Genomic DNA, 12,465 nt, shown 5'->3' on the forward strand with positions numbered 1-12,465 from the left:
CCTTTCCTGCCCAGAGGAGGGGGACAAAGATGACCCATCCAAACTGAGCTATGAGAGGGAAACCGCATCTGCCCACAGAGCCAACCAATCTCCCCAATGAGACACTCAGTAAGAGGGTGAAGCATGAGACACACAGCTTTCCCCTTGCCACTGGTTCTTCTAGACTAAGTCGCTCCCTGAAATCTGAGGAAGCAGCAAGTGCTGCAAATGCCTCAGAAAAGGAAGTGGAGCTGAGGGGACAAGCTCCTCAAAAAGCAGCTCTGAAACACAGCTGAGAATAAGAAAAATGCAATGAGACAAGTTGAGAGTCAGAAATTTGAAATAAAAGGTTGCAATTTCCCTGAGAAAAGCTCTGAAGCATGGAGATCTGGCCGCAGCTCAGAATTTAAAAATTTACAGTATATCAGACTCAAGATTAGAGTACAATATAGGAGTTTTTAAAAAATGAAAAGCAATACATGTGGGAGTTTTAAAATTAGTGTGTGTATGGTGGGAACTCTACCTAAAATATCTTCTTTAAAGAAGCGTAAATGTAATGGAGAACTGACATCGGGGGCGGGGCGGGGTGGGAGGGAGCAGGTCCTCACTGCTTTCAACAATCGGTATTATGCTGGGTGAGAGCAGACTTGGTACTCATGAGTGAATGTATTAAATGTCTTGAATGTTAATGATAAGGGGATGATAAATCCAACAAAAAGGAAAAGGATATTCTGCTCACTGAAGAAAAATTCTACTAGGAAAATCATGTTTACAGAAAACATACTTGCAGAAAAGTTATGATAAATTCCTGAATAGTTTTTGGACACAGCTGCTAAATCTCTCTCCAGGGCAATCTAACAGAAAAGTGATGGCAATATTCTTTGCTAAACAGATCCCTTTTATTGTTTTACTACAACTCATTGACACAAAGGGCTGATATATTTTAACTAAGGGGTCCTTGAAAGGTAAACTTCTCATTTTAGCTAATCTATATTCTCCCAATCAAGGGCAGGCTTCTTCTTGTAATCAGTTTTTTAAGGATTTGGGATGTTTTAGGGGAAGAGATATTATTCTGGAGAGGGGATTGTAAAAAGGTGCTTAATCCCATTTTGGATCAATTGAATGTATACATAAGCAATCTGAAGCTACCCTTCCAGGTCTCAGTATCCATTCTCACCATAAAAAGAGAAGTACAGAGAACAATACTAGGCAGCAGATATGTGGAAAGTGTAGCAGTGGAGGGGAGGGCAATCCAATACAGGAAAAATAAGTGTTTAAGATACTTTTTTGCTACAGCTGTAACTGATTTCCTAAATCCTCCCTTCATCACAAAAACTTCCATAAAAAGATTACATTTAAAGACTGTGCCATGGAGAAGATAAATGCTGATACAAGAGAGCTGTTGGGGAATCAAATAATGTCAACTTTATGCCAGGAGACAAAAGAGATACATGGCATTTTTAAGAAGTCTCTTATTTTACAATGCACAAAAATGCATAACCGAAGTAGTACAATATGCTCCGACTATATTACTGTCAAATGAAAGATGTTTTATCATTACTTATCTCTTTCACCAAAGGAAAAATATTCTGTTGAAAATTTGCTTTACCATTAATGTGTCAAAAGTGTTGTGCATAGAGATGAAGCTCCTCCCCGCCCTTAAGTTTTTAAGCTTTATTTAATATAAAACATTACATGAAAAAAAGTTGTAAAATGGAGATCACCATAGTTTAGAATGACTATAAACTATTGAAACATTTTAATTAAATATTCTTCAGTCTTACAGGATAAAAACAGATCTAGCTCAACTTCTATTTTGCCAGACATAGGGGATGAAATTTCTGTCACAAGGGCGTGGGGGCATGGGGAATGGTTGAGTGTAAGGGCTGGTCTACACAAGACAATTCTGTCAACAAAAGTCAGCTTTTGTCAACAAAACAGTGGAGGTGTACACACTAAAATGCTCCTCCCACCAATGTAACCCCCCTGCTATGCTGACATAATAAAACCACCTCAAGGAGGGGTTTAGGGCTGATGTTGGCTTACTTAGGGGGAAGCAGTGTCAAGGTAGACACTGCTTCTCTTACATTGCTTTGGGGCTGTCATTCTTGTCAATTTCATTGCTCGCTTGAAATTGACAAGAATCTTCTCCTTCCCTCCCCCAAAGAGCTGAGCAACTAGTTTCAGCTCCCAGCTGGGAGTGGGGTGAAAAGCCCAGACATTTCTGCACGCCCTTGTCAATTTCACAGCTGAGCCATGAAATTGACATGGCTGCCCTGCTCCTGTCAGGAGCGGGGGAAGGCAAGAAACCGGGGCCACACCCAAGGGACGAGAAGTCCCAGGCAGCTTCCCCCTGGGAACAGGAAGGTGGGAAGCCCCAGGCAGCTTCCCCAGCTCTCGGCAGCAAATGAGGAGGGGAGAAGCCCGGGGCTGGCTTCCAGTAGGAAATGGGCACTGGTGGTGGGGATATCTGCTGGTTTGAAGGCCATGCTCACTGAGCATTCTACAAGAGGCTAATCACACATCCCTCATGGGACGATTCCAAGGAAACTGAAGACTGAAACTTACTTTCCCCATCCTCCTCCTTTCCATGCAGATGGTATGATTTAGCCTACAGTCATATTTTATTACAATAGTCTGACATACGTCAATTGATTTGCTTCCTCTTTTTAATAAGAGTATTTTTATGCAGACACATTTATTTAATCATATTACATCAACTCTTCCGAAAAAAAATGAACATGTGGAAATATAGAATACTACATTCCCAGTGATTAAGATATGAATCACTAAAGCAAAAGACAACTACCCAGTCACTTAAGACCTAACTACATTTAAAAAAAATTGACTTGTCATAGATGACATGTTACTAGCAACAAGTACTCCTGAACCAGTATTGAAAATGGTTTATTTGCTACCACTGACAGGAGAAAGCCATTTTTAGGACTATTACAGAAACAAGACGCACTAATTTTAACTTGGAGGAAATAAGTCTAAGTGAACAAGTAAGTGCCATGCCCTCCTCTTCGAAACTTAGCTAGAGGACAAGTAACAGGAAGAGACTGAACAGTAGAAAATGTAGATTTGTATATATATATATATATATATATATATATATATATATATATATATATATATATATAGTGGAACATGTAATGAATAGCACTTTTCACTCCAGCTTACCAGCAAGACTGAATAGAAGCCTGGTTGTGTCTCCCACTGCTTCAACTGTTCCTCAGCTGGTTTCAGCACAGCAGTATCTTGACTGGTGGCTTGGGTCAAGACCTGCAGAACAACAGTGCTGGCACTATTGAGATCCATGAAAATCTGATAAAGATATTTAAAAAGGAAAAACGTTAATGTACAGAAGATATACATGAAGAGTTCAAATTTGAAAGATGCTGAGCACTCCATTCCCAATCTAGCAAAGCACTTCAGCACACATTTAGTTTCAATCACCGTGTAGGATCAAGCCCTTAAGAAATATATATACACTTTTCTATGGCACTCAACACAATAGTATTTAAGCACCTTGAATATATAAATGAATTTATCCTCACACCATCCATGTGAGATAGAGTATTGCCCCCCATTTTACAGATGGGAAGCCAAGACACAGGGCAAATAAGTGACTTGTTTAAGGAAATCTGGAGCACCGTGACAGAACCCAAATTTCTTGAGTCCCAATTTAGTGCCTTATCACAAAACTATCTTCTCTCTAATGCCAATTTTTCCATCCTCTCCTAAAATGCTAAGAAAAAACTGGATATGATCAATGTTAAGATAAACAAAAGAATGTATGTTTAGCAGCTTTCAACTTTTAGTGGTGAATATAAAGCCTATTGACAAAAGAAAAATACAAAAACATTCATATTGTGATAAACTATATCCCTTACTTGGGATTCTAGGGAAAAAAGGATAAGTATTACAAGTGAAGTAGTAAGCATCAGCATTAGTCTGGTAGCACAGAGTATATAACTTTGAACATAAATTAGCAGAAGTTCTTCCAATGTCTTCACTTGTATGACAACCTTTTTAACGGCATATTGGCTTCATAAGTTTCAGCTGGAGAACAAGATGATAATCTATGGTTGTGAATTTTTTCCACATCCAGAGCCTTACAAAAGGTCAGGGTTTCTTGGAAATAATTTTTTTTTATTAGTTATCTTTCTGTAATGCACATCAGACTCACCGCAATACTGTAATTAGCTGCTGCTACTTTCACAACAGACAGAGCACGGCCTGGGATGATCTGAAAGCGTCAGATGAGCGAAACTTAAATATTAGCTCCTTTGCCTATTCTGAATAAAATGTTGTTTTGTTAAAAGTAACTGATCCACTTCCAACAGTTAATTTCCCCAACTCTCATCCACTTAAGCAATTTTATATTTATTTAAAATGAGATGCTAGATTGTAGAGCTTCATAATTAGAGACAAAAAAGATACAGAATTTTCTAGGCATATTTGCACTCATTAGGCATCCATGTTAGTGCACATAAACCTAATTCATCTGAACAGGAAATGCTAGTTACTTACTTTTCCACAAAATATAAATTTGTTCTCATACTTCGTTCCCTTTTAAATGTGAATTCATGATGACCCGGCTGTCTGATTAACACAAAATGGACATAATAGAAGCAAATGTTACATTAACATAATTGCAGAAACACTGCTTTGTCAATTTAAAAAAGGAAAGCGACCTAGGAATAATTATAAATAAAATTAATAGTACACAAAGCTTTTCTTCTAAGTCTGAAATAAACAAACAAAACATTTCAAGATACAGATCCAAATTAACAAAAAATATTCTTTTATTTCATGAACATTTTATACATATAAATTATAGACTAATTAAGTCGGTCATTAAAAAAAAAAAAAAAAAAGAACGAGCTTCCTCTAAAACCTGAAACAAATACCGTTAGGATACCACAGTGATAAACACATGAAAGGGTCTTAAGGCGACCAGGAAAGGAAAAATCTGGATGTGACCTTTCTACTTCTTTATGGTTCAAAAACAAGGTCTGAAATATTTTTTTTTTTTTGTTCATTCTTCTGCCTCTGTCTCTTCCCCGCCTCCCACCAAAAAAAAAACCACAGACAATTTTTAGTTGTTTCACTCCCTCTCAAGGTTTTTGCAATTAGTGTCTACAATGCTTCTTTAGTATGGGGAAAAACTGAATACAGGTTTCAAATAATTCATTGAACTCAAACAACCAAGCACCTCCCTGTTTACAATCTCAGCTGTTGGACCGCAGTAGGCTGAGGAACAACGAATGAAAAATGACTTAAGTAATACCTATTCTGGGAAAGCATGACTGACTTTGTGTTAATTGGGTTCCCAGTGCAGGGATATGGAGGAGGAGAGTAGCTCTGGAAGTTCAGACAACAGAAGTGGTAAAGTGTGCTTCTTTTCATATGTGCCTGGCAAGCAGTTCACAACCTTTTCTTTTGGAAGCAGATTTCACCACAGGTATCCATGACTTTGTTGCTTCTAGGTTGACTTACTGCAAAGTTCTCTACTTGGAGTTATACCTGAAAACTACTCTGAAATTTCATCCACCACAGAATCAGTTGTTCTTGCTTAACAGTGTTTCCCACAGGCAGCATATTAGAACAGTGCTCAGCATTGCTCTGCACTGGATTCCAATAAATTTATGCATGAATTTGAAAGTGCTTTATCTATAAAACTCTACATTGTTTGGGTCTTGTATATCTCAGAAGCAGCACCTCCTCATGTTTTACCCCTTCACTTGAAAATTGGAGGAATCAAAATGTAAGGGTCTAGTTATATTCTTGGTGGAAGACTGTGGAACTTGATTCTCGCCTTTGTCAAACGGATAACTTTGCAAATCTATTTATGAAGGCGCTCCCTGAAATGAGAAGCTTGACTGTTGGATGTCAAAGAGGGTTTTAGTGCTGACCTTAGATGATGCAGATATTCTATTTTTTAAGATATGAAGACAGCATACATATTCTTGGATAGGCCCTCTTTTGCAACTGAAAGAAATTAACTTTAATAATTACATGTTACGCTCTACACTGACAAATTTATTTCCCTTTTAAAATTTATTCAATCAAATTACTGTACAGTACATTATTCAGAGTTACAGACACCTCGGGTATGGAGGTTGTTCAAAACTCTGAAATGTTTGTAACTCTGAACAAAACATTATGGTTGTTCTTTCAAAAGTTTACAACTGAACACTGACTTAATACAGCTTTGAACTTTACTATGCAGAAGAAAAATGCTGCTTTTAACCATCTTAATTTAAATGAAACAAGCACAGAAAGTTTCCTTACCTTGTCAAATCTTTTCTTTTTTTTTTAAATTTTCTCTCTCTCTCTCTCTTTTTTTTTTTTTTTTTAAGTCGTTTAAATTTAATATAATACTTTGATGTGTTTCCTTTTTTTTTTTTTGGGGGGGGGGGGGGGGTGAGGTGGGGGGTGTTGTCTTTGCTGCTACCTGATTGCGTACTTTCGGTTCCAAAGGTGGTGTGTGCTTGACCAGGTCGTTCATAACACTAGTGTTCATTACTCTGAGGTTCTACTATATTATGAAAAGCTTTAGTCTAAATATTAAATTGGCAATCAATTTAATGAGTCCTTTTAAAAACTTCATATCTGGTAGGTGTTAGAAATATCCAGAAATATGCCAGAAATATCACTCTAACTGAAAGATTAGAGATAATCTATTTCTCTCTTTTATATATTGACATTGCACATTTGATAACACTTTGTATATAGTCAGTTTCACTGTGTATAATCAATTTCCTTTTTTTCACACAGTAAAAGGAAAAAATATTTCTGCATTATAGGAATATTATTATAAAGCCACACAAATTGGCAAAAGCACATGTAGTAGCAAATTAGTTTTTAACTTTTTTAAAACGGATTAGATTTCAAGTTGAAGACTGGTTAGTCTTTAAAAGGAAATCTTAAAGAAGAAATTGACTCTTTAAAAGTTGGACTATTTCACTAGTTTCGAACATGAATTAGATGATACCACCTGTTAACTAAAATTCTAGTTGTAAAAATAAATTAGGTATGGCTACAGTACCAGTAAGGAAACTTATTTAAAGAAATAAATCAAAGGATTACTTCAGTAAAAGCATGCAAAGCTTTCACTGCCTGGATCCCAAAGAACCCAATATAATAATCTATTCATAGCCAGAAATCTGTTGTGATATAGTAGCATGTTATATTGCCACCAAGTGGTAATAATTCATTAGACCCTTTCCAACCCAGTAAGTTACCAGTACTGTAGCCTAAATTTAACATATAAACAGTTTTGCTATTTTATATTTAGACTTGGCAGAATTTGGGGGGGGGGGGGGGGTGTTTGTTTTTTTAGCTATTTTTATTTTTAAAGTTTTGAGCAGTTAAGGGGTGGGGGGCGAACTAGGATTAGGGTAGCACTGGCAGCGGGGCTGAAGGGGCTCCTTGCATGGTGAAAAAGTCCAAGATACCCTGCCACAAGGCATGGGGGAAGGTGGTGACCCTGGCCCAGCAGAGCAGAACCCCCAGTCAGGGCTGCAAGGAGTAGGACAAGCACCCGACCGTGGGGGAAGCCACCCTGCTGCTGAACAGTTCCTGCCTGGGGATGGCTTCTACCCTTCTGGCTGGTGCGTGAGCAAGTGGAGTGATGACAGTGGAGTTGCAGAGGGTTCCCTGCAGGACCCTGGGCAAGTGATACCTGATCCCTACAGGCACAAGGAAGGCTGCAGTCCTTGTGGGGCAGAGTGGAGGCCCTTGGCCAAGACTGTGAGGAGGAGAGGATGAGCCACCAGTCACAGGGGAGGCCACCCTACTACGGAATAGCTCCTATCCAGCATCAGAGCCATGCAGCAGTGGGGTGGCCTCCCCTCCGGCTGAGGGCCCATCCTCCTCCAAGTTATAGCTAGGAGTCTCTGATCAGCCTTCTCCATTCTTTGCACATGTAGGAATCAGGGTCCTCCACCCTGAAGCAGCACAGGAATCTCTCTGCCACTCAGCTGTCATGGCCCCGCTCACTAATTCCCATGACAGCAGGGCTGCAGAGGACTTTCTGTGCTACTGCAGGGCCAGTGACACCCAATCCCTCCAGGCAAAAGTGCATGTGGGGGCAGGGAGGCTGCACTCACGTCAAACGTTAACAATGGCGTTTCAGTAACTTAGCTGAAACTGATGTTTACCAACATCTATCAAATTAAACTGAATCCTGAAAGTCTATTTTCAATTTAAAATCAAGTCACATCTATCTGAATTATTTCCCTGTCTCCCTTCTGAAAAAGGATTGGAGCATGCCAAACATCCTGCCGCAGAGCTCTCTGCTCTAGAATTTAATATTGTTACAACAATTCTTCCCAATATTTGCACACATATATTACCCAAAACCAGAAAGTTGTGCAATATGTAATGTTGTTGTATTTTCTTATAGGAAAGAACGTCATGGATTAAAAAACATGTATAATGTCAGCACCCAGAATGTGTTCAAGAAACAGCAATGACATCAGCACTTCTTTTGAGAGAAGTAGAGGCAGATGGCGTTTGCATCAAAAGAATTCAGAAAAGTGCTGGAAATCAGGACTCCTAGATTCTTCTCCCAGCTCTAGAATGGGAGTGTGTCTACTGGTTAGAGTAGTGATTAGATGTAGTCAAGCATACATTTGTCAGATTATTTCAGAGAGGCAATGGGGCTGAGTAGATAAGATTGGGGTATGCTATATTACATATCTGGGTTCTATTTCCAGCTCTGCTAGAAAGGATCTTGTACTATCTCAATTACTCTTATTTGTAAAATGGGGGGCCTTATTTCTGAATTGCTTCCATACCTGCCTTTCATACCCCCCCCAAAGTCAGCTTACACCTTCCATGCAAAAAACACAGGAAATTCCACAAAGATGTTTATTTAAAAGGGATTTAGGTACATTACATGCTACTTTCCAACACCACTCTCCAACATAAACCCTAACATTCAAGGGAATACCATGTTATGGAACACTTCTCATCTGTATCCTAATGCCTACACAACACACACTCATACTCACAAAGAACATCACTCTACTTCTGTTTGATAAGAACACACACTACACATTAATCTCCTCACAGCAAAACACAAAACCTTAATTAAATATCAAGCTTCCTCCATGAGCACAAAACACACTTCACTCTTGTACTTTTCAACCCAGAATAATTGCTAAAGCTACTGAGATTGCAATTAAGGTTTTGCATTATCACCAATTTTATTCCTTTTAAACAAAACTTTTGTTTATGGAATAAGTTCACATAACCTAGGCAACATTAAATATGGGACAGCATGGGGAAATACATAACCCTTATGTGTGTGGCTAACATGCAGTCAACCTACATTTCTTTGCAGGGGACTGAAAATCCACTTACAACCTCCAGAATGGAACATGCAGTCTTCTCAAAGGACAGCACTAATGTTATTTCAAATATCAGTAAATATCCTTTAGTGTCATGAAAATATACCAGCCCAAACAACAAAATCTACTCACCTACTCTGACAATAACAATACTGAAAACACTAATATTATTTTATTATTCATCAAGTAAATGGACAAACAGAATGTGGCAAGGACTGAGGAATGCTTATGAGCAATGCATTTTAGGTCCTTCACACGAAAAGCTAAAGCTCTACACTACAAATACAACCATGTCTAGTCACCAGCTTATGGTTTATCTAAGTTACAGCAAAACATGGTTGAGTTGTGTCCATACAGAAGGGTTTTCCCCACAGACACCACACCATACTATAACCAAGTTCCAGTCAGGTTTTTGCCTCCATATCTACAAATACAATTGGGAGGCATGGTATTGGTACATTCTAGGAAACTTTGATAAGTAATCCCATAGACCCTAAGCAGGGACAGAGTGCACAGAGATTATTACATCTTAGGTAGCTAAATATTTACTGAATGGATTCTTTAAAATTTCAGAATCATTTATAAAAATATCTGTCATAGTTTCAGTATCTCAATTTATGGGGCTAATCTCTCCTTTAGTAAGAATGCCATTTTAACCATGCTTCCTGATAGGGGCCCCAGGGTTCCCATCTGATTATATGATGTGAGACTGAAACTTCTTTCCCCAATAGAAAGCACTGAACATGCTGTTGTGTCTTCTATTTTTGAATAACCTCAAATATATCTGCAGCCCAAAATTGCTCTGGTGCAATACAGAATTGCAAGTTCACATCTAATTTGCTGTCCAATACAAATCAGGTAACTATATCATACAAAAAGTAATTTCTACATATTTTGTACTTCATTTTCATAGACATTATTAAAAGTACGTACTTTCACATAAGTATAATGGTATGGATGCAAACATTTCAACTTTCATCTCTGACAGATTAGATATGCTTTTAGAATACCCGAGTTTAGTCCAAAGAGAGTTTAATATTTCTAGTACTGTTTCCTTCCAACTGTAGTCTCAAACTGTTTTTCTAAAAAAATGATTTTATACTTTGCTAAGTCTGGTATCAATGATAGTGTATGTCAAAAGTTTCTACGGAGTTCTACAAAAATATGCAGAAGTAAATTCGCTACCCAAAATATCACTAATGTCACCCTCACTGGTTTCTGAAACAGAAAAAGAACTGTAGACATATTCTGTTTAAATATAAAAAAAAAATTGTGTCTTGTTTTTGCCTACTCTAAGTCATGCAACTCAGCAAAGAAGGAAACTAGATGTAGGTAAGAAATAAAGACAGGATCCTCACATCCATCTTGTTTCTGACAAAGCTCCAGATAACATGGAGGGACAAGACTTCTGTTTTGAGATGCTACTAATGGAGCTGATATCAATCATAGAAATGTAAGGCTGTCAACCTCAGGAGGTCGCCTAGTACATACCCCCACACTAAGACAGAACTAAGTATACCTAGGCTATCCCTGCCATGTGTTTTTCTAACCTGTTCTTAAAACCTCCAACAACAGGAATTCCACAACCTCTTTTGGTAACCCATTCCAGGGCTTAACTATTCTTATGGTTAGCATGTTTCCCCTAGTATCTAATCTAAATGTTTCTTGGTGCAAACTAAGCAGATGACAGCTTGTCCTACTGTCATTGGATTTGGGGAACAATTAATCACTGTCCTCTTTATGACAATCTTTGACATATTTGAAGACTTATGTCCCCCAACAGCCTTCTTTTTCTAGGCTAAACATACCCAGTTCTTTCAACTTTTATTATAAGTCATGTTTTCTAAACCTCTTATTTTTGTGCTCTCCTCTGGACTCTCTCCAGTTTGTTCACATCTTTTTAAAATGTGGTTTCCAAATTTGACACAAGATCCTCCACAAATTTCATAAATATTCTTTTCACTCCAGGTCATTAATGAAAATATTGAATAGTACTGAACCCAAGACATAGCCCTGTGGGACCTCGTTTGGTACCTCATCCCAGTTTGACAACCCCCACTGACAACTACAGTACTCTTTCAGTACAGTCTTTCAACCAGTTGTGCACCTAACTTATAACAATTTCAACTAGACTATATTGTCCTAGTTTGTTTACAATAATATCATGTGGGACTGTGTTAAGAGAACAAGAGAAACTAAAAATCAGCTCTTAAGAGGAACCAGGGAAGCAGAGGCCAGAGGGGACACGAGTCAGGGAAAAGGGGTAGAAGAGCAAAGGAGAGGGTAGCAGAGGATAGGGAAACAAAGCAGTAGACCAAAGACCAGGATTGGGGAAACACCCAGAAGACGGAATCAGATTAGACTATAAAATGGCAGGAATGGTCTCTTAGTATGTGTTTGTACAGCACCTAGCACAGTGAGGCCCCAATCCTGACTGGAATCTTTGGGTATTACTGTAATACAAATAATAAATTATAACAATAAGGACATTGCCGGTGAGAAAATGCCAAAGGGAGGTAGGAGGCAGTACTTGGAGGGGGCAGCTGAGGAGGAACCTGACAATAGCATCTAGCACAGGTAGAAGGGAAGAGTGCCCAAAGGGGTGCCTGGGATAACAAAAGAGACTTTCCCTCAGTTTGGTAAGCAGAATGAAGGAGAAGCCCTCCAATTTTCATGCATAGTTTAAATTTCAGCTTGAATTTTCAATCCAAGATAGGTATGCACAATGGAAGGTGAGAGGAATACTTCCTACTGAGTTCAAAAGTCAGAAGTCAATCCTTTTTTTTTTTTAAACTCATGATTTAAAACTCATGATTTAAGGCACTTGGAAGAGAGGAAGATGATCAGGAACAGTCAACACAGATTCACCAAGGAAAAGTCATGCCTGACCAACCTGATTGCTTTCTATGAAGAGGTGACTGGCTCTGTGGATGTGGGGAAAGTGGTGGACATGATATACCTTGACTTTAGCAAAGCTTTTGATACGGTCTCTCACAGTATTCTTATCAGCAAGTTGAAGTATGGGTTGGATGAAAGGACTATAAAATGGATACAGAACTGGCTAGAGCATAGGGCTCAACGAGTAGTGATCAATGGCTCCAGGTCTAGCTGGCAGCCGGTC

At 38.6% G+C, this 12,465-nt stretch overlaps 1 protein-coding gene across 1 annotated transcript in view; it reads right to left on the minus strand.

Moving 5' to 3' along the window:
- IPO11 (importin 11) overlaps positions 1-12,465 on the minus strand; it is a 294,514-nt gene that overhangs the window by 278,013 nt on the left and 4,036 nt on the right. Inside the window, exon 2 of the mRNA XM_067568644.1 lies at positions 3,163-3,306. Within this exon, the coding sequence (XP_067424745.1) occupies positions 3,163-3,300 (138 nt within the window). The 5' untranslated portion in view covers positions 3,301-3,306. The remainder of the gene's footprint in view (positions 1-3,162; positions 3,307-12,465) is intronic.

The sequence above is a fragment of the Emydura macquarii genome, unplaced genomic scaffold (assembly GCF_026122565.2).
Source record: "Emydura macquarii macquarii isolate MOO-44397 ecotype Brisbane River unplaced genomic scaffold, CSIRO-AGI_Emac_v2 contig_2897, whole genome shotgun sequence".
Taxonomy (NCBI): Eukaryota; Metazoa; Chordata; order Testudines; family Chelidae; genus Emydura; species Emydura macquarii.